A 23620-nucleotide genomic window follows, 5' to 3' on the forward strand; every position below is an offset into this window, starting at 1 on the left:
TTGGTTCCTTTTTCCCTTTCTTCCTGCATGTGGAGAAGGGAACCAAGCATAGAATCTGAATAAAAAGTACAATACAAAAAAGTTCATTCATATTTTTACTCACATCAGAAGTTCATTGATAATTTTTTATAATTTCGTTACATGTAAAAATGTGTTTGCCATTGTGCAGTTTTTATTTCTTGATAATTTCCGTCCTTTCAAAAGGAGTGAAGTGGATATAATGGGTCAAATCCTGGCCCCTGCTCTGGTTGCATTACATTGGTCCACCAGAACAAAGCCCCAGCAAAGCTCACTTATTCAAGAATTCCCCTGGTGTGATCAGACTGGCATAGCCAGCCGCACATCAAACCTTCTTTCCCTTCCATTTTCCATCATAGGGAGTTCAGCTGAGGAAAGGGGTTTGGCTAGAACAAAGAAGTATTTCATGCTATGGAAGAGACCCTTGGGTTCACTGCATTCAGAAGCCAGTTATAGTAGCCCTCAGACAGCTCAAAGCTATGCCATGGCCCAACTGCTGTGCGAAGGACAGAGCAGTGACATCCATCTCATTCCAGGTCCTGCAACAAGCAGAGCTCAGTCAGATATCAGAATCTAGTCCATTTTGTCTTCAAATGTCCAAGTTGTTAATGTATTCATTTTGTTCAATATGGTTGTATGAATGTTTTCACGCACATAGTATTTTTTGAAGAACTATAGGGAAAAGATCCATAAAGGTATTAGCCCCAGACATCTTTTGACAAGTTTCTCTAACCGTAAACATTTCATAACTATTTGGAGCCATACACATTATCATGGGCTGACTGCCCACTGCAATACCTTTCCTGAAATGGACCTTTGTTTTTTAAAGTTACGATGCAACTAAGAAGAGAAAACTTACTTTTCCTTGACTGCATTTCAAACTGACTCAGGAACTGCTTATTGCATGGAGTTACAACAGGATTTTGCCCATGCAGTTCTCTTTTAGGCAAGAGATCCATCAACTTTTTGGAGGATGCTTCAGATCCCACACCTACAAGGGCAAACCTAAAAAGAAGGGGGGAAGCTGCATCAACTTCTTGCACCAGAAAAATCTGATGGCCTTCCAGAGAAAGGATAAATACAGGACAAGCAAAAGAACATTTGACAAAAAACCTCCCCACAAACTTGGTTAATTCAGTCTTAAAGATACTTAAAAAATCATAACGCAAACTCTAAAGATATGAGAAAAGAATGATAAAATGTAAATATGAACATGAGAATTACAATTTTCTCACCATTCAATTTGAAATGCCCATTTAGCTGGCATGTCCACAAAATTATAACCCTTTACTTCAATTTCCAATTTTTGAACACATTTCTAGTAACTAAAAAGCCTCATTGAGGAAAGAATCACTGCAAAGATAAACTTAAATGGATTAAGGAAAGTTGTCTCTCTCATAGAGACTTTCAAAGCAGCTCAAAGGTAAAGAATGAATATTTCCTCCTCTACAAATTAGGATTTCTTAAGGAAACTTATTTTAGGCTTTAGATAACTAAACTAGACTATAACAAGCTAATTCAAATTTAGTCAAGCTTAAAAGGATTTTTTTTTTTTTTTTTAAAAATCCATATTTTACCGAAGGATGTGATCTTCCACCATTGAGCTGTATTTGATAAAACTGGCATAAGGCAACTGATTCTTCTTTTCTATTATAAATGAATCAAAACTGCATTCTGAATGTTGGTTGGTTGGGTTTCTTTTGTGAGAAATAAACTAACCAATATATACACACACACACCCACCCACCCACCCCTCCCGCACGGGGTGGGGTTAATCTGGCACTCATGAAGACCTTAAATCAAATATAGTTTAAATCACAATTGAAATAGTCCGTTTGTCCATATCACAAAATTCACACAATTGACAATTTATAGTAAACAAAAAACCATTTACTGGATTCTGAGAGGTGTTATTAGTAGGGACTGAGAGGCACTGGCAGAGCTATGCAAAATAAAAATGGAGAAATAAAAGGCTAACAAATCAAGTTTTGAAAAAGGGATTTGACAAAAGGCAGAATAAGAAGGCATTCACACTGATGAGAGGTTAAAAAAATTAAGAGTAAACCGTCTGAAATTTAGGAAAATGAATGTATAAGGAATGTCAATATCGCAATCCTATTCAGGGAGTAGTGAAACCTATAGTATTGTCTTTATAGCTTATTTCTGCGATTGAATTAGTAGTCAATGTGAAACAATAGGGTACAAAACCCTTGCTAGAAGTTAGCTGTCCAACAAAAGTAAACATCTCATTGCTAGCTGTGGAAAACACGGACCACTCACCCTCACTGTAGCAGATCAATGACCAACAGCAGAAAACGTGGATTACAAATTCTTACCCCTTTGACTGGCCATTAGCACGGTTTTCAAAAAATTTTATCTCCAAAATATCATTTACTCCCAGTGAATGCACTGCTTCAGTTAAGTCTTCATCTGTTGTCCACTGCAAAATATTTTTATATTCAAATGTCAAAACACATTAAGATGCCAATTTTCACTATGAATACAGCAGTCTAATCCTGTATGTTTGTACTATTGCTTTTTACTTTATTGTGAAAATGATCCAGTACATCTCACTGGATGTTTTCTGTGGTGGTTTGTAGCAAGTATTTTAAGTGACACTTTACAGTTACTTCTCAAAAAGATCATTACTAAAATATATGAACAGACAAATGATGTGTAATACAACACATATGGCACTAACAGCACCTGACATGATGTATTACTACCCTTACTACATAATGCACGATCTTAAAGAAAGCTATGTTTGAAGAAGTTTTGTTTTTATGAAAAACAAAAGCATACTTTCAAGGCTGCAAGGCTTAATCTGACCAATTTCAGTAGTCACTTTTGTTTGTTTGATACCTCAAGGATTGCAATTTTTTCCTATTTAAAGCAGATTACTACTCAGTTTCTATTAGCCCAAAATCCTACATCTCTGAACAAGGTCAAATTTCGAGACCATTTCAATAGTGTGCTTTACTTTCAGATGTGTTAGCACGCTTGTACCCCTTATCCATGGCGCTCTACACTAGTGCCAAAACTGGCCCAAGTGAAATTTCATTTACTAAAATCCCAAACCATGAACTGCTGGTTTTTTTAAGCTTTAGACAGCAAGATTCTTAGTAGTATTGTTTTACTTACTGATGGCAGAGGAAAAAAACAGAAAAAGAGTAAAAAAAAAGCAGAGTTTATCAGCCACTTCAGTGGCCCATGGATACGTGACATCCATCAACATCTGACTGTGCTATAAGCAAACGTCTAAGTCGAACATTATCCATTTCTGAAGTTAAACACTTTCACCCTGATCATAAGTATGTACTGGTACTAAAGGAGCTGGCGTAAGAAGAAAACCTTTAACTCCAGAACCCCCCTAAATTTCAGGAGAGAGGGGAAACTGGGTGTGCAAGTTTTAAAATTCCCTATATACCATTCCCCCCACCCATACCAGCTTGAGTATACATTGCTGAATCTCATGTCACTTAAAAAAGTGAAATTTGACAATCCTTAAGAAGGTAAACACAAAATTTTGTAGACAGTTCTGTTTAAGATGCCACGTCAGTAGTAACGATACAGATTTAAAAGTTACATATGGACTTTCAAAACATTCAGCATTGGCCAATTGGCCATTGACTTCAATGGAAGCACTGTGTTTTGAAAATCCAATCTCTAGAAATAAGTTTTTAAATGAAGTGTTTGATAAATCAGTATCTCCTTTACTTTACTTACCTGGAAAGTGCCTGAAATCAGGATACTGCAACACTTAACGACATCAAACACTTAAAGTATGAAGCATTTTCCTGCATGTTTGGTACTAGTATAGGTTTTAGCAGAGGAAGCAACCATGAACTCAGAATTTTGCATGGAAGGGGGTGAGAAAATGGTTTTCAGATTAACTGTCACAGTAAAGGCTAATTAGTTCAGCTACTGATTTAGCATTTTACACATTTTTATTTTTAAAAAGCATACTGAAGGTCAACAATATGTATTTCCCTGGTTGTATTTTGGTTCCTAGATCTGCAGTACCTGAAAATACTCTTAAAACAGAGGCTTGGAACAGTTTTGCCTGGGAAGTCACTGCAAGTCACAGTCTTTGAGGATTAATTCTCAAAGAAACCTCGAAGAACATTACAGTTCTCTTTTAAAAGTAAAAGCTTCAACAACGGATTATTCAAAATAGATCAGTTTATAGGCATAAGGCACTAGGATAGTAATAAATTTATTCTGTTACTTCTCTTCGGAGTTTCCCCAAAGCCCTAATAGGGTGGCAAACTTACCATGCTTTCCCAGAAAGCTTCCCCTTTCACCTTTAATTTATTCTACAAGACACAACTGAACGTTTATATTGTAAATATCCTCCATTTTAATGAACATCTCAAAACTATATTCTTCCCCCAAGATTTTCACTAAAATGCTCAGAAAACCTGCTTCTCTGTTTGCTGATGGAAGTAGGACTGAGGAATTCTATGGGGAGACTGGGTGAGGAAAGTGGTCAGTGGAAGCATGTGACTAAAAGGAAGAGGAAAAGACGGGCTAGTGAAGGAGAAACAAACAGACCTCAAGAACAGGTTTACAGAGCTGGAAAATAAAGGGGCTCAGCAGGTAGTCACTGAAGAAGAGAAGAGAGGTTAGTCCTATACAAAAGGGGAAGAGTCAATAGAGACTACACCAAATATGAGCCCCAGAAGGATACAGGATGGGTTGAAGAGGATTACAAGGGAGAATAGGAATGGAAAGAACTTGCAGCCAGAGGGAACAGGGAATAGACTAGAGAATAGCACCGTCACCAGGAAAAGGCAGGTCTATGTGATCGGGGACTCGTTACTGAGAAGAATAGATAGGCCTGTAACAAGAGCTGATCCAGAGAACACAAGGGTATGCTGTCTTCCAGGTGCTAAAATACGGGATGTAGACCTGAGGTTTAAAAGGATCCTAAAAGGGAGCAGGAAAGAATCCCCTAATTATCCTTCATGTGGGAACAAATGATACAGCTAGATCTTGCTGGAAAGTATTAAGGGAGACTATGTTATGCTGGGGAAGACGCTTAAGGAAATCGAGGCTCAGGTGATCTTCAGTAGGATTCTGTCTGTTCCTAGAGAAGGGCAACAAAAGGTATGACAAGATTATGATGCTCAACAGATGGCTCAGGCAGTGGTGCTATAAGGAGGACTTTGGGGATGTATGGCCACTAGGAGGACAGTTCTCTCGGGATGGACTTCATCTGAGTAGGGAAGGAAATAGACTTCTAGGATGGAGGATGGCACAACTTATCAAGAGAGCTTTAAACTAGGAATTTGGGGGAGATGTCCAGGTAATCTCCACGCTGGATTTTAGCATTGAGAGGGAAGAAAACGAAGTAAGAAAGGATACAGCCGTGGTAGGAGAATGGACATAAGGAGGAAGGGTAGTATACATACCAGTCTAATAGGTGATACTGGCAGAAGAATGTCTGTGCCTAATCGGGTAAAGAATGTGAGCGAGGCCAAACAGCAAAAATTAAGATGTTTGTACACCAATGCGAGGAGCCTAGGTAACAAAATGGAGGAACTAGAGCTAATGGTGCAGGAATTGAAACCAGATATTATAGGGATACAGAAACATGGTGGAATAGCAGTCATGACTGGACTACAGGTATTGAGGGGTATGTGCTGTTTAGGAAAGACCGAAATAAAGGCAAAGGTGGTGGAGTAGCATTGTATATCAATGATGAGGTTGAATGTAAAGAAATAAGCGATGGAATGGATAAGACAGAGTCCGTCTGGGCAAAAATTACATTTGGGAAGAAAACTATTAGAGTCTCCCCTGGGATAGTGCTTGGGGTGTGCTATAGACCTCCGGGATCTAATTTGGATAGAGCCCTTTTCAATGAAGTAAATGCTAATGGGAATTGTGTGATCATGGGAGACTTTAGCTTCCCAGATATAGACTGGAGGACAAGAGCTAGTAATGATAATAGGGCTCAGATTTTCCTGGATGCGATAGCTGATGGATTCCTTCATCAAGTATTTGCTGAACTGACTAGAGGGGATGCCATTTTAGATTTGGTTTTGGTGAGTAGTGAGGACCTCCTAGAAGAAATGGTTGTAGGGGATAATCTTGGTTCAAGTGGTCATGAGCTAATTCAGTTCAAACTGAACGGAAGGATTAAACAAAAATAAATCTGCGACTAGGGTTTCTGATTTCAAAAGGGCTGAATTTCAGAAATTAAGGAATTAGTTAGGGAAGTGGATTGGACTGAAGAATTTATGGATCTAAAGGCAGAGAAGGCCTGGGATTACTTTAAATCAAAGCTGCAGAAGCAATCAGAATTCTGCATCCCAAGAAAGGGGAAAAAAAAAAAATCATAGGCAGGAGTTGTAGACCAAGCTGGATGAACAAGCATCTCAGAGAGCTGATTAAGAAAAAGCAGAAAGCATACAGGGAGTGGAAGATGGGAGGGATCATCAAGGAAAGCTACCTTATTGAGGTCAGAACAAGTAGGGATAAAGTCAGACAGGCTAAAAGTCAAGTAGAGTTGGACCTTGCAAAGGGAATTAGAACCAATAGTAAAAAGGTTCTATAGCCATATAAATAAGAAGAAAACGAAGAAAGAAGAAGTGGGACTGCTAAACACTGAGGATGGAGTGGAGGTCAAGGATAATCTAGGCATGGCCCAATATCTAAACAAATACTTTGCCTCAGTCTTTAATAAGGCTAAAGAGGATCTTAGGGATAATGGTAGCATGACAAATGGGAATGAGGATATGAGAGGTAGATATTTCCATATCGGAGGTAGAAGAGAAACTCGAACAGCTTAATAGGACTAAACTGCGTGCGCGCAGGGGGGCTGGGGTGGAGCAGGCAAATCTTCATCCAAGAATATTAAAGGAATTGGCACATGAAATTGCAAACCCATTAGCAAGAATTTTTCATGAATCTGTAAACTCAGGGGTTGTACCGTATGATTGGAGAATTGCTAACATAGTTCCTATTTTTAAGAAAGGAAAAAAAAATGTGATCCAGGTAACTACAGGCCTGTTAGTTTGACATATGTAGTATGCAAGGTCTTGGAAAAAATTTTGAAGGAGAAAATAGTTAAGGACATTGAGGTCAATGGTAAATGGGACAAAATACAACATGGTTTTACAAAAAGGTAGATCGTGCCAAACCAACCTGATCTCCTTCTTTGAGAAAGTAACAGATTTTTTAGACAAAGGAAACGCAGTGGATCTAATTTATCTCGATTTCAGTAAGGTGTTTGATACCGTGCCACATGGGGAATTATTAGTTATATTGGAAAAGATGGGGATCACTTGTGAAAATTGAAAGGTGGATAAGGAATTGGTTAACAGGGAGACTACAGCGGGTCCTACTGGAAGGTGAACTGTCAGGCTGGAGGGAGGTTACCAGTGGAGTTCCTCAGGGATCAGTTTTGGGATCAATCTTATCTAATCTTTTTATTACTGAACTCAGCACAAAAAGCGGGAGTGCTAATAAAGTTTGTGGATGATACAAAGCTGGGAAGTATTGCCAATTTAGAGAAGGACCGGGATATCATACAGGAATGTGACATTGTGACATGTGCCAATGTGACATTGCTGTGAAAAAAGCTAATGTGGTCTTGGGATGTGTCAGGCGAGGTATTTCCAGTAGAGATAAGGAGGTTTTAGTACCGTTATACAAGGCACTGGTGAGACCTCACCTGGAATACTGTGTGCAGTTCCGGTCTCCCATGTTTAAGAAGGATGAATTAAAACTGAAACAGGTACAAAGAAGGGCTACTAGGATGATCCGAGGAATGGAAAACTTGTCTTATGAAAGGAGACTCAAGGAGCTTGGCTTGTTTAGCCTAACTAAAAGAAGGTTGAGGGGAGATATGATTGCTCTCTATAAATATATCAGAGGGATAAATACCGGCGAGGGAGAGTAATTATTTAAGCTCAGTACCAATGTGGACACAAGAACAAACGGATATAAACTGGTCATTGGGAAGTTTAGACTTGAAATTAGATGAAGGTTTCTAACCATCGGAGGAGTGAAGTTTTGGAATAGCCTTCCAAGGGAAGCAGTGGGGGCAAAAGATCTATCTGGCTTTAAGATTAAACTTGATAAGTTTATGGAGGAGATGGTACAATGGGATAACAGGATTTTGGTAATTAATTGATCCTTAAATATTCATGGTAAATAGGCCTCATGGCTGTGTTGGGATGTTAGATGGGGTGGGATCTGAGTTACTACAGAAAATTCTTTCCTGGGTATCTGGCTGGTGAATCTTGCCCATATGCTCAGGGTTTAGCTGATTGCCATATTTGGGGTCGGGAAGGAATTGTCCTCTAGGGCCTCTTCCAATTTTTCTGTTTTTCACCTTCCTCTGTGGCATGGGTCACTTGCTGGAGGATCCTCTGCTCCTTGAAAGTCTTTAAACCATGATTTGAGGACTTCATTAGCTCAGATATAGGTGAGAGATTTTTGGCAGGAGTGGGTGGGTGAGATTCTGTGGCCTGGGTTGTGCAGGAGGTCGGACTAGCTGATCATAATGGTCCCTTCTGACCTTAGTATCTATGAATCTATAAATTATTTTTCTTGTATTATGTGCCAAAAAGTTAAATATTTTAGTAAAATTCTGTCAACTACAATAAGTTTATTTGATCAGTGTAAGATTGCCCATAATAAAAAAGCATGTGTGTAGCTGAATTCCAACACTTACCCAAGTAAGATTTCCAATGTACAACGCAATTCTCTTTCCAGTATATGTATAGACAACATTTGGTGCTGCTCCTTTACCTACGTCATCTCCAACTGATGGTGGGAGAGAGTCCATATAATCACGGTCCTCTGGGGCATCGCCATTATTTGCAGATGGAGAGATGACGTCATCATACAAATCTATCTGATCATGTCCACCATATTCAGCTTCCTAAAACACAAAAAAATATGCTGTAGATTACATATTACCTAAAATACTTTTAATATTTATTCAAAACAAATACTGCTCTAAAATGTCCCAGAGAATTATCACACGAGGTAAGACAGACACATTTGAACCTGAAGTGCAACAGTATATCCCCTCCCTTGTGAAACAGTTTACATCCCAATTTGATCTACATTCGAATGTATATAAATCTGAATGTTACGACTTCTGCTTTCTACTTTAAAAAAAATTCCACCAAACAGAAAACTAACAAAAAGCCTATAGTTACTGCTTAATCCTACAATGATTTTGTTCTACTGATAGAGACAAACAAGAGAACACAAATCTTATTCTGAGAATGTTGCTGACATTAATGATGCTGGTAAGCAAAATAGCAGCATGTTAACGTCAGGTCTTATGCAAAAACAAAAGTAAATATTTTCCTATATTAAAAGGAACAGGTATGGAAAGTGGTTTGAGCTTTTACAGGAGTCCTGGCAATGAACACAACACGCAGCTAAATTTTTCAGAGATTGGATCTTAAACTTGATCCCTGATTCTCGAATACAGGGTCAGGAAGGGAGAACTTCATACTCTAATGATCCTACTTAATATAAAAGAGAAACGCTGTCTGTTTCCAAAGACAGCTATATCCCACTTTCTGGTACCACCATGTCATCACAATAGGAGTTGAAATGGGAAATGAGTAAGAGGAGCAAAACCAAATCCATTTTTAATTGCGTTATCAGTCCACTTTAAGTTTAGACATTTTAACATTAAAATGGGCAATATACTCTTCTTTGCAATTAGCGAGCATATATTAAAAAAAATTCCTAGCTATAGCTCTAGTAATAAATTTATGAAAAGATTTAACCCAGAGTATTTTATCTAAATTGAAGACTCCTCTTGATGCAGCCATTTACATTTTTTAATCTCCATTTACAGTCGTATAAACGGACAACTTGGCAAATGAAGTTAGCATCTGACTTACTGGTCCCTCACCTGCAAAATCAGAGTGACAACACACTGGCATTACCTGTGCTACAATTATTATTATTTTAAAAGGGACTAGACCACTGCCTTAGGGCCCTGCCATAACAAACTCCCCTCATACCCTCGCATAACACGTCCGTTCCCCTTAAACCACTCCCCATGATGCTTTCCCCCACTTCAGGATTCTAGACCACAGGGCAGGAAAAGCTGGTTACATACACTTCATAAGAGGAGAGTGTTTCCAGATGTTCTCAAAAAGAAAAGGAGTATTTGTGGCACCTTAGAGACTCACAAATTTATTTGAGCATAAGCTTTCGTGAGCTACAGCTCACTTCATCTGATGCATGCAGTGAAAAATACAGTAGGGGGATTTCATATACACAGAGAACATGAAACAATGGGTGTTACCATACACACTGTAACGAGAGTGATCAGGTAAGGCGAGCTATTACCAACAGGAGGAAAAAAAAACAAAAAACCTTTTGTAGCAATAATCAAGGTGGGCCATTTCCAGCAGTTGACAAGAACGTGTAAGGAACAGTAGAGGGGAAAAACAAACATGGGGAAATAGTTTTACTTTGTGTAATGACATATCCACTCCCAGTCTTTATTCAAGACTAATTTAATGGTGTCCAGTTTGCAAATTAATTCCAATTCAGCAGTCTCTCGTTGGAGTCTGTTTTTGAAGTCTTTTTGTTGTAATATTGCCACTTTTAGGTCTGTAATTGAGTGACCAGAGAAATTGAAGTGTTCTCCGACTGGTTTTTGAATGTTATAATTCTTCACGTCTGATTTGTGTTTTTACGTAAAGACTGTCCGGTTTGGCCAATGTACATGGCATTGCTGGCACATGATGGCATTGATAGATGTGATCACATTGGTAGATGTGCAGGTGAATGAGCCTCTGTGTGGCTGATAGTGTGGCCCTATGATTGTGTCCCCTGAATAGATATGTGGACAAAGTTGACAACGGGCTTTGTTGCAAGGATAGATTCCTGGGTTAGTGGTTTTGTTGTGTGGTTGCTGGTGAGTATTTGCTTCAGGTTACGGGGCTGTCTGTAAGCAAGGACTGGCCTGTCTCCCAAGATCTGTGAGAGTGATGGGTCGTCCTTCAGGATAGGTCGTAGATCCTTGATGATGCGTTGGAGAGGTTTCAGTTGGGGGCTGAAGGTGATGGCTAGTGGCGTTCTGTTATTCTCTTTGTTGGGCCTGTCATGTAGTAGGTGACTTCTGGGTACTCTTCTGGCTCTATCCATCTGTTTCTTCACTTCAGCAGGTGGGTATTGCAGTTGTAAGAACGCTTGATAGAGATCTTGTAGGTGTTTGTCTCTGTCTGAGGGGTTGGAGCAAATGCAGTTGAACTGTAGAGCTTAGCTGTAGACAATGGATCGTGTGGTGTGGTCTGGATGAAAGCTAAAGGAATGTACATAAGTATAGCAGTCCATAGGTTTCCGGTATGGGGTGGCGTTTGTGTGACCATCGCTTATTAGCACTGTAGTGTCCAGGAAGTGGATCTCTTGTGTGGACTGGTCCAAGCTGAGGTTGATGGTGGGATGGAAATTGTTGACATCATGGTGGAATTCCTCAAGGGCTTTTTTTCCATGGGTCCAGATGATGAAGATGTCATCAATATAGCGCAAGTAAAGTATGGGCATTAGGGGACAAGAGCTGAGGAAGCATTGTTCTAAGTCAGCCATAAAAATGTTGGCATACTGTGGGGCCACGCGGGTACCCATAGCAGTGCCGCTGATTTGAAGGTATACATTGTCCCCAAATGTGAAATATAGTTATGGGTGAGGACAAAGTCACAAAGTTCAGCCACCAGGTTTGCCGTGACATTATCGGGAATACTGTTCCTGATGGCTTGTAGTCCATCTTTGTGTGGAATGTTGGTGTAGAGGGCTTCTACATCCACAGTGGCCAGGATGGTGTTTTCAGGAAGATCACCGACGGATTCTAGTTTCCTCAGGAAGTCAGTGGCGTCTCCAAGATAGCTAGGAGTGCTGGTAGGTTGGCCCTGAGGAGGGAGCCTACGTAGCCAGACAATCCTGCTGTCAAGGTGCCAATGCCTGAGATGATGGGGCGTCCAGGATTTCCAGGTTTATGGAAACTCCAGGTGTTCTGTAAAGGAGTCAGTTGCACAACTACTAAAAATACCAAGTTATAACACCCATATTCTCCCTTGTGAAATCAACCTCCAAAATTCTCTTGGCAAAACAAATCTCCATCTACCCGAAGTTCTGTATTTTACAACAAGATCCCCCCCACATAAACCCCTTTCTACTATGTAAAATTCTGTTGTATCTTAACTTTTGTTTTTAAATATTTACTTCACCCACATATTGAGTCAGTAAATATATGAAGGCTGCATGCACCACCACAGTATTAACGGTCTTACAAATTCTAAAAGTCAAAAAGAGTCTGTTTCTTTCCCTCCTGATTGCTATTTTAAATTGCAGGAAAGCTAAATCAAAGTGGTGAATTTTGCACTTTGTTCTGAAAATTGGGTTCAAGATCATTTTAAATTCCTGCAGAAACAAGTTTCACATTTCTAGGCCAGCAGCTTTCAGTTCTGTCACCTGCATTTATAAGCCTTCACATGTTTTAGTAGTTCCACAGTTCCTGAGGAATGCAGCTGACATGGAAGTTTATAATTACTGAGAAGCAGCTTTTAAACCAGCTCATGCCAATGTCATGAGAGGCTTTGAGGATCAGTACTGTAACCCCAAGTTTGACTCGGTTCACTGGGTAGCCAGTGAAATGAGCAGAACATTGGGGTGATACGCTGTAAGCAATCTATGTTATTAAGTAGGTAAGCTGTTTCACTTTTAACTAATTGGACAATGTGGTACAATCGGAGAGTCAAGAGTTTTAGGCCAGAAAGGACCTCCTGTACTTAATATGCCACGTACGCTACCCAGCACCTGCACACTAAACACAACTGAAATTAGACCAAAATATTATAACCCACTGGAAACTAGATTATGTGTCACAGGCAGAGAACAGGAGGTACCAACATGCATCAGTGCTCCACAATCACGTACAATGTGTTGCAAGAATAAATGCAGAAAGTCATTAACGCATGGATCATTGTGGCCTAGTCCAAAACTGAGACCAGGGGGTGCAGTCTCCTGGCCAGCTTCAGGTAGAAGAGCTCTTTTCCAGCAGCCATATTTATTGGGCATCCAGTAACAATGAAGATTCCAGCTGGCCCCACCCCAGGGAGGGTGTTAATGTGGTTCTGAGTTCTTTGAAGCATTATCTTCTCTCAACCAGCATCACCCTGTATTGCTCACATTTAGTATCAGTCATCTGCTCTTCGCTGACACTAGTGGTATGTCTACACAGCAAAAGCTGCGCGCTGACAAACATACCTGAGCTAGTGATGTGTATGGACTAGCCTACCCAAGCTAGCTTAAATCCAGCTAGTGTGGGTAACATTAGCGATGAAGCAACATGAGCTTCTGAATGGGCTAACAAGCCAAGTACAAACCCAGGATCCATGCCAGGCTTGTACTACATGTACTGAAGCCCAGAGTGCACTACCTTCACTGCTATATTACCTGTGCTAGCTAGATTCAAGCTAGATCTAGTAGGCTGGTCTTTGCACAATTTTTGCTATGCAGATATACCCTAAAACAGCTAAGGGATGGTACTCTTTGTATCTGACATAATGGTGTTGTCCATGTATTACTGGCATATGAATCTGTGTGTTGTCTCAAGATCTTCCCCAGGAAAAAAAGATTACTTATCTGTACAGGTGAGTCGCATCATTTAACTTATGCAAATTCAAATATACACACTTGGCGCAAAAAAAAAAAAAAAGAGAGAGAAAAATAAAAACAAGATACCTGGAAATAGTGCGGGCAATTCTGCCCACCATTCCACTCAATAAGTGTATGCCCTGGAGTGAGCGTGAGATGGGAGACATGAATCTGCTGTTCCCTCAGTCGGTCTCAGTTTCCACGTGCCTCTCAGTGTGAGCATCTCGCCACGCCGACTGTGATTCTAGTGTTTAAAGACACGTATTTTTCATATAACATGGCTTCTAAACGCAAGCCAACTACTTCATCTGGTGCTCAACCGAAGAAACAGCGATCCGTTCCAAGGCTGGAGGAAAAACTTGCTGTGTTGGACTTATTGAGAGACGGTATGTCAGTCTCCAATGTGGTGCGTAAATATGGCTGCAACAAATCTAGCATCTGTGCTATCAAGATTCGAGAGAGAGAGAAATTCGTCAACCGTGGCATCCAATAACTGCTACGGTGACGAGCCAGGTGCATGATAAGACTTAAGTTTAATGCCTTTTTAGTCTTCACTAATGGCTGGAAGACATGAACTGTAAATGTGTGCCTATCGATGGCAACATGTTACAAGAAAAGGCTCTTAGCCTCTACGCGCTGTTCAAACCTCCAGCAGAAGAGGGACAGCCTTCTGATGAGAAGGAATTCAAAGCCAGCCAAGGCTGGCTTAACAGTTTTAGGAACCGCTTCAACCTCAAAAACGTGCAGACTACTGGTGAAGCTGCATCTGCCAATGAAAAGGCAGCAAAAGCGTACACTGAACAACTAAAGAAAATCAAAAAAGAAAAGGGCTATCTTCCAGAACAAGTTTTTAATGCTGACGAGACTGGGCTCTTCTGGAAAAAAATGCCCAACCGCACTTACATTTCAAAGTCAGAAAGACAAGCCCCTGGCTTCAAAGCAGCTAAATACTGTGTGACTGTGTTGTTTTGTGGCAATGCAGCTGGACATTTAATAAATCCAGGCTTGCTCTACAGGGCTGCAAATCCCCGTGCCCTAAAAGGCAAGAAAAAAAATCTCCTGCCTGTGTTCTGGCAATCAAATAAAAAGGCTTGGGTGACGGCAGTATTATTTCTGGATTGGTTCCACAAGTGTTTCATTCCGGAGGTCAAGTGGTACCTCGAAGAGAAAGGACTTGACTTTAAAGTGTTGCTGATCATAGATAATGCTCCTGGTCACCTTGCGGCACTCCACTTTGCGCATAACAACACTGAAGACGTCTTTCTCCCCCACCAATACCACCTCCATCCTCCAACCTCTCGACCAAGGCGTGATTCGCTGTTTCAAGGCCACGTACATGAGGCTTACATTCTCATGGATATGTAGCGCTATAGATGCTGATCCCAATCTTAATGGGATGGAGTGCTGGAAGTCCTTTAATATAAGTGATGCAATTGGCAATGTTGAACAGGCAATGTATGCAATCAAGCCTGAAATAGTCAATGCATGTTGGTGAAACCTATGGAAAGAATGTGTGAATGATTTTAAGGGTTTCCCAACCAGTGACAAAGAAGTGAAATGCATTGTTCAGGTGGCCAGGCAAGTGGGTGGTGATGGCTTCGTCGACATCCTTGAGGAAGAAATTGAATAATTGAGAGCCATAGAGAAACATGGACTAACGAAAGTTAGAGGAACTGATAAAATCGCCTACAGAAGACGAAGATGACGACAACGAACAGGAAGAGCCAGCAAGTTGGAATCTTTATAAATTTGCTGAAGTATTCCAGGCAGCGAAACACTTCAATGATTTAATTTCTGAATATCATCCCTCCGTGGAATGAAGCCTCAAAATCACATGTAGTATTACGGACTATTTGAGACTGTATCAAGAAAGGTTTGAGCCGCTCAAGAGACAACAGCAACAGTTGCTGATCACCACGTTTTTCAAGGAAAAACGACCAGCAGCAGATGAGCCTACGCAATCAACTTCTCGAGCTGAACCAGAGCCAACCACTTCATCTACGACTCCCGCTCCGTTACCCAAGCTCTCCGTCACCTCCATCTCCTGGATCGACATCAAGCCCTGACGACCCCCTGTAATTACCCCTGTAATTAAAAATACAGTACTGTAACATTATATTTTGCATATGTACTTATTTATACTGTACATTACTGTATACATATTACTGTACTGGGTCGTATACACAAAACCATGTACAGTATACTGTACTTTATGGGCAATTAAGAGATTTTCAAGGGTCATTTTGACTATACGCCATTGTTGCCTTATACACTGACTTTAGAACCTAATCCCCGCATAAGATGCGACTCCACTATATTGTAACTGATGTTCTTTGAGATGTGGTTGCACATACATATTCCACAGAGGAGAGTGCACCCAATATGTCAGAGCCAGAGAGTTTTCTGTAGCTGTACCTGTCAAGGAGACACACACACTGCACATCTTCATGGCTCCTCTCAAGGCTATATAAGGGAAATGGTGCCCCAATCCCCTAGAGTTCCTTTGCACCAGAATATGGTGACTCGGGATTCCGGTGCAGAGTGGTTACAAGATGGGTAAGTAACCATTTTTTCCTTCTTTGAGTGAATGCACGTGTGTTCCACTCAGATAACTCTCAGCAGTACCATTAGGAGGTGCGGCGCAGAGTCTATTTAAATAGGAACTGCAATACTGTTTTCCCAAAATTTGCTTTAGATCTTGAAGCAGTCATGATGGCATAAGGAATGAAGGTATGCACAGAGGACCAAGTAGCAGCCCTACAAATGTCTAGCATGGGGACATCCCATAGAAAAGCTAATGAAGTTGCTTGAGTTGAATGGGCTGACTGTCGTTGTGGAGGAGAGGTGTGAGCTATAGAACTGAGAAGGGCTCAGATGAATTCTATTTTCTATGTTAGGATTAATCTGGATTTTCCTTTTTTTCCAGGCTGAGTCCCACATAGTCAAAGAGACAAAACGATAAACAATGTGGTGGAGAACCTGATACTCAGATCTCCCTCACACTAACAGTTGCCTAGGTAAGGGAAAACGTGCATTCCTGTTCTCAAGTAGTCCACCACCACTACAATGAACTTGGTGCACATATGTGGCACTGACAGGCCAAACGGAAGTACTGTGTATTGATAGTGTTGGCCTGCTACTACAGATCCCAGAAACTTCCCATTACTTGGCACTATCATCGCATGGAAGAACAAGGAAAGCAAACCAGTAACTGTGATCTAGGATTGATGCCAGGGAAACCACGTACACGATGAACTTTTTGAGATTTCAAAAGTACAATATGGGTCTCAAACTTTTCTTCAACTTGAGGATCAGAAAATATCATAAGTAAAACTTCTTTCCCCAGTGTTGATGGGGAACTTCTTGTATGGCCCTTAAAGTGAACAGAGTCTGAACTTTTTGAAAAAATGAGGAGTACTTTTGTTGATACAGACTAACACGGCTACCACTCTAAAACCTGCATTTTTTGAAGAAGCAGTAACTCGTGAGATGAGTCCCTGAAAAGGGTAGGTGGATGGAGAGGAAATAGATAGAATATCCCAATTTTGTAGTGTTTAGGATCCAGTTGGCTCTCATTATGGCTTCCCAGCACTGAGAAAATGGGACAATCTTTCCCTAAATGAGGGGGTGAGGAGATGACAGGAAGATCGTTGACAATTGCATCGCTGTCCTCAAATGGGCTGCTTCCACACAGCTGACTGAGGATAAGCTGGCTGACTCAAAGTGAAGTTGAAGGACCTCTGTCTCTGATGTTTGTGCTTCCCACTCAAAAAATCATGTTGCCTTGGTGGATATCAAGACTGCATATAAAAATTGACAGGGATATTACTGTTGAGGGTCTATACTGACAAAAAGGGTAGCACAAGAGTCTTTAAATGAAAGTAGTTTCATTGTCAGTTCTTGTTTTCAGGCAACACCAAATCAAACAGAAGGTTCTCTATAGTTTGTTGGATGTCCAAAGCTATGTAACCAGGGGAGTCTCATTGTTATTGCAGAAGGCATCACCCTAGAACAGTGGTTCCCAAACTTTAACAACCTGTGAACCCCTTTCACTAAAATGTCAAGTCTCGCAAATCCCCTCTTAAAAATATTTTCTCCTTTACCCGAGTATAAATAAGCATGTCACAAAAATAAATTTTATATTTCCAAGATCACTGCTCTTATTATTATTATTAATCATTACAGTATTTTTATTACATTATGAAAACGGCAACACTCTTCCAAGATCTCAATTTCGTAGCTTGTATCAGTTTGAATAAGCCTGTTGTAAGACAAGGCTCCTAGGTTTCATCAAGGAGTATCAGATGTGAAACAGCATGAAGGTATTTAAGAAGCCAACCCAAAGAGTTCCTCCTGCACAAGCATTCAGGTCTTGAGCAGTCCAGGCAAACAACTCATGTTACAACAAAGCTTAAACTTGTTCTTCATCATAATTTTAAAAACAATAGTAGCTGCCTATTTAATTTTAAAAACAGCAAAAAATATCCATCTCCCTTTCCATTTTTTTTATAAGGAGTCTTGAAGTTTAAATCTCCTTAGTGTGATAGATATGCTTGTTTTGATCTGCTTAGCTCTTGGAAGTCTAGGAGCTCCGGGCTGCTGGCCCCAGGGTGTCCGGGGTTCCTAGGGACATCTCTATCTACCATTAGGGAATTTTCCCACCCAAGAATCCCCTGTAACATTTTGCGAACCCCAGTTTGGGAATCACTGCCCTAGAACAAGGGCCCATGATGTCAGGAGCAGGCTGGGTGAGGTCTTGTCCTCCCTTGCATCCTTTGGTAGTTTGCCAGTAAACCTGGCCATTAACTCCTATTTACAAAGTCATATCCAGCTAACAGTGCCTGTTAGTTCGCTATACGCATCTGGAGAGAAGAGGTATAGTACATTTCACTCTCAAACTAATCAAATCTCTTGGGCTCTTTTTCTTTGGGAGCTGATTTAAATCTCCTGACATGCTCTCTCATTGGCAGCCATAATTATAAGAGAGTTTAGGGAATAAAAGCACTTGAACCAACTTATTGGAATATGATGTTTATTTGTACACTTAGGAGCTAAGGAGGCTAGCATGTACCATAAAGCATTTTCCAGTTCTAGAAGATCGTCATTAAATGGGAGGGCATCCCTCCCCAAAGGGGTCATCTCAAGGAAGTCCAAAAGCCTGTGAGTGTTCAATTGTATTAGATCAACTTGCATGACTAAAGGAATCCTCAAAAGGGACTTGGTGATGTAAGACTTAAAATCTTCTGGAACGAGAGAAGAGGAGTCCAGAATCATTGAATCATCAAGTGAGAAGGAAGACAGGCCAACAGGAGCTGATGGATCCTCCTGAGGTAAAACCCATTCTTCCTGCATTGATTCCTCCTGCAGCACTAGCTGCTCAGTGTCCAGCTTTCAACCAAAGTGGCTCTGGAAGCTGCTTTGCTTATGGTATGGCAATGTTCCTTTCAACTGGGCCAGTGATTGAGACCTGGGGGATAGGGTTACATGTTCCAAAAATGCCAATGCAGGAAAGCATAAGGCATGGGAAGCCAGTAGGTACCGGTCCACAATGCTTTCTTTGCTGTATAACCAATCCCACTCCTGGTACTGGCGCTCTCCTTTTGGGGGCAGACTAAAACATTTTCTAGACAAACTGTGCCTAGAATGGGATGGCAAAGTGCTGGAGGACTTCGAAAAAACGGTTACCTACCTTTTCTAACTGTTTGCTGCCTCATAAGCTTGTGGGGTCATTGGTATCAATAATGTTGGCACCAAAACATAATCCATTGGTATTAGACTCAATGGCTGTTCCATGAACAGGAGTGGAGTTGATGGTACAGCACCAACATCTTCTCCCCAGTACTATGCAGGGAGGCAGGTCAATGGCCAACCCTACCTTGAGTACCTGAACAGTCCCAGTTATGTTCCATGTCCTTTGAAGAAGAAGAGTCTTTTTTCAACTTCAAGTAGCTCCAGCCTATCTCCTTTCAGGGAAGCTCTGGAGAGCAAGACCAACCCTCTTTCTTCATGGAAAGAGATCTGAATCCAGAGATCACTGCAGCCTCAGTAGCAAACTGCAGGCAGGTGGCAGGGTGTGTGGTCGAGGGCTCGGAGGCTGAGAAAGCACTCATCGCCTGCTCCATGAGTAATCTGAGTTGCAGATCTCTGGAAATCTGCATTCTTTTCTTGAAATAATGCCAGATACTGCTTTTCTTAATGTGTCTCTTGCTGAGACACAAAAGACAACCCATGTGGAGGTCTCCATCAGGACAGACAACCCACACAACAGGCAGTGCTAAAGGCCCAGTGAGCACTGCATGCCACCAGTCCCTAGAATCAAAGACTAATTACTAAAATAACAAAGAAAAGAAACAGAAAAAGAAACAGAAAAAGAAACAGAAAAAGAAACAGAAAAAGAAACAGAAAAAGAAACAGAAAAAGAAACAGAAAAAGAAACAGAAAAAGAAACAGAAAAAGAAACAGAAAAAGAAACAGAAAAAGAAACAGAAAAAGAAACAGAAAAAGAAACAGAAAAAGAAACAGAAAAAGAAACAGAAAAAGAAACAGAAAAAGAAACAGAAAAAGAAACAGAAAAAGAAACAGAAAAAGAAACAGAAAAAGAAACAGAAAAAGAAACAGAAAAAGAAACAGAAAAAGAAACAGAAAAAGAAACAGAAAAAGAAACAGAAAAAGAAACAGAAAAAGAAACAGAAAAAGAAACAGAAAAAGAAACAGAAAAAGAAACAGAAAAAGAAACAGAAAAAGAAACAAACAGAAAAAGAAACAGAAAAAGAAACAGAAAAGAAACAGAAAAGAAACAGAAAAGAAACAGAAAAGAAACAGAAAAGAAACAGAAAAGAAACAGAAAAGAAACAGAAAAGAAACAGAAAAGAAACAGAAAAGAAACAGAAAAGAAACAGAAAAGAAACAGAAAAGAAACAGAAAAGAAACAACTATTGGATAGTAACCACTAAAGCTTGTCTCTCTCACAAACAGAAGATGGTTCAATATTATGTCACTCACCTTGTCTCTCTATTTACAGAAAAGGTAGAGCTAAACTCACTGACTACACAGAAGAAGAATCATGCAGCAAACTGCCCCAGGAGCTCAGACCACTGGGAGCAAGAAGGAACTGAGGGGGTTGGGGCAGCAACAACTTATACAGCTTCAGGAGGGACCATGAAGATGTGCCATCCCTATGGGTACTGCTGCAGAAAACTCTGGGCTCCAGTACACTGGGACCACACACACCTGTGCAATCAATCAAAGAAGAACTTTGCATGTTAAACAGGGTGAAAGAAGAATTAAGTCTCCTGGAACTCCAGAAGAGATGGTCCTAGAGGTGACAGCTGTTGTTCACCTAAGCACTTTGGTCTTGGAACTGAAATTAATTAGAGTAGTCTCAGTGCATTCCCATTCACCCCTAAAACATCTCTAAGGCATGACTGCTGTATTTCATGACAGACAGGATGATAAAGCCAATCAGATGCTGCAACTCTATATCACATTTTTCCTTTCCTCATCAAAAATCTAAAATGTCAAATTAAAATTTTAACATTTTCTTGCCCCAATAGTCAACAAATCAAACACAATGTTGCCCCCTTAAATCAGTTTTGTGGAAAACATTTCAGCCCACCAAACCAGTAGCAACAGAGATATGAAATTCCATCCTTCTCCCTTCAACTCAATTATATGTTTATTTCACATAATAACTGGGACTTTTTAGATATTAAATAAAATAATCTAAGAAATGCTTGACAAAATCTAGGAATTTTTCCTGCTTTACCATTTTTAACATACCATCCCCTCTCCATTTTTTCCAAACAAAACAGCTTTTTCTCTCCCCACTTATTTTCCAGAGTAGGACTTTACCACCACATTCACTTGACTGAACAGAGAAGGAAGAAATAAGGGCAAAAACAAGAATGAGCTGGACAGGCAAAGAAAAATCTGTTCTCCTGTGTAGACGTGGCAGAGTGGTTTAGCCTCCATGCAGGACAACAAGCAAGACATTATTTCATTTAATATTTTCTAAACCTGCCATTTCACATGCCCTTGCTCAATGTGTCTCATTTTAGTACTCAAGGCTGCAAGTTACTTTATGCAGACAGACCCCTATGCCCATCCAGAATTACAAGGACTTTGTTATGGATCCACATGGAAGAGCCGGCTGGATGACAGTCTTTACAGATTTTTTTGAATTACCACTGGCCAATTACTGTAGGTTGTATGAAGAGCTATGGGATTTACTATTTTTGTGCACATTTGTTACCCATAGTCATACATCAAGTTAACAGAAAAATGCATAATAGAAAAATCATTCACACAAATAAGTGACACCCCCCCATAAGAAAATGTGCTGCAGTTTTTTCGGGGGGGGCGGGGGGGAAGAGAACAGAGGCAAATGTCTAAGTTTCCACTATTGTTTTTGTTTCTTCTAACTCATCCTGCTGTGTATACAAACTATTGATGCACACACAGTGTTGTGGAAAAGATTTGCAGGTCCTAAAAGATCACAAATAGAAAGATCTGTGTAGTCCTTTACAACCAATACAGTGTCATCAACCTTTTTTCAGGGGAGGGAATGAATCCTCAGATGTTAAAGCTTCTGAAATAGCTTCACGTACTAGCGTACCTATACTCAAGCGCTTTAACAAAAGAAAAGGCCTTCTGATGCTACTAAAATACAGTAGTCGATGACTCCCTCCTCAAGGAGAACCATCCAAGATGGTGGACAAGATTTTGTGGATCCTGCACAACTTGTAGGTTCTTGCAGTTTACATCACACATCCAACTGTTTCAGCTCACAGTATACAATGGAGAATATTACATTACAAAATTGAGAAAGTGGCCAAAAACAATGTACAAGTGGAATAACTAAGAAAAATCCACATGTAGCTAAGAGCTTATGTGATTATCATCTTGTTTGTATTATGGTAGCATCTACTCTAGATGGCCCAACAGGGACTGAGGCCCCATTGTGATAGGTGCTATACATACACTCAGTAACAGGCAGTCTGTGCCCAAGACCCCTTACAAGCAAGGGCAAAACCTTAATAACATGGTGAATTGCCCTCCAAATTCAAAGAAATTATTTTCCAATAAGCCATATTTGATTTACACAGCCTTATCTTAATATTAAAGCAAACATCTTTACCTGTAAACCAATCTAAATCCTTAAAAAGTGTACAGAATTTACCACATTCTTTTTCTCTATTTCAGTTTCCACTGTACTCTCTGGAGGAAGTCCAAAAAGTTGCAGCAAGTTGTTAGGCAAAGCTATGGTGTGCTGTCACATGATAGACAGCCGATTTCGGAAGAGAGTAGGGTGTTTTTTCTTTTAAAAAAGTTCATGTTCCCATGGACTACATAACTACAAGGGGCCTGGGACTATGTAAATACCAGCTGGCTCAACACCTACTTCATAACACTATAGTAGTCTCTTGTATGGTTAGCATAAGTTGGCTACCCTAATTACTTTTATTATTCAACTGTGTGTATGTCTCAAAACTATTTCTTGTTTTCAAGTTTATCTTCTAATTACTTCTCTAAAAGACTAGAGTCATCAGTATATTTTCAGACACAAAATGCAAAAAAGGTACATATGCCACCAGGCTCTGCTGTAGAAAAAACTGTGATAGTGACCTGCTGCATCCACCAACCCAGACACTGCAGAATCAAGGTCAAAGAGAAAATGAGAACACAGACTACTGAGGTTTTCTCCCCTTTCCTTTCCCCTTAGCAGTTCCTCCAATTTGAGGCACTAAAGAACACAAAGACAATCTCACGCTCTCCAACTTACCTGGAAATCTCATCTCTACAATAGGAAGGACCATAACTTCCTCTCCTGAAGATGAAGCTCAGCTTCCTGCTTTAATTTCATAATTCAGCTTTTGGAAAAATGTCAGCTGAATAAGAACAACAATGAATTTAACCTACTGAGAGCATAAAGGAACTTCTATGTGCCCACCATAGTCAT

General features: G+C 40.3%; 1 protein-coding gene across 8 annotated transcripts in view; it reads right to left on the reverse strand.

The window, feature by feature from the left end:
• CPSF6 (cleavage and polyadenylation specific factor 6) overlaps nt 1–23620 on the reverse strand; it is an 82462-nt gene that overhangs the window by 49224 nt on the left and 9618 nt on the right. For 6 of the 8 annotated variants that reach the window (XM_073327815.1, XM_073327818.1, XM_073327817.1 and 3 more), the window contains exons 2-4: nt 8702–8911; nt 2355–2458; nt 878–1023 (exon numbers count right to left, since the gene is read on the reverse strand). In XM_073327815.1, the coding sequence (XP_073183916.1) occupies nt 878–1023; nt 2355–2458; nt 8702–8911 (460 nt within the window). Of the gene's footprint in view, nt 1–877; nt 1024–2298; nt 2459–8701; nt 8912–23620 lie in introns of those variants that run through there. The other 2 variants (XM_073327819.1, XM_073327820.1) reach the window with 2 other exon arrangements.

Source organism: Lepidochelys kempii, chromosome 1, assembly GCF_965140265.1.
Source record: "Lepidochelys kempii isolate rLepKem1 chromosome 1, rLepKem1.hap2, whole genome shotgun sequence".
Lineage (NCBI taxonomy): Eukaryota > Metazoa > Chordata > Testudines > Cheloniidae > Lepidochelys > Lepidochelys kempii.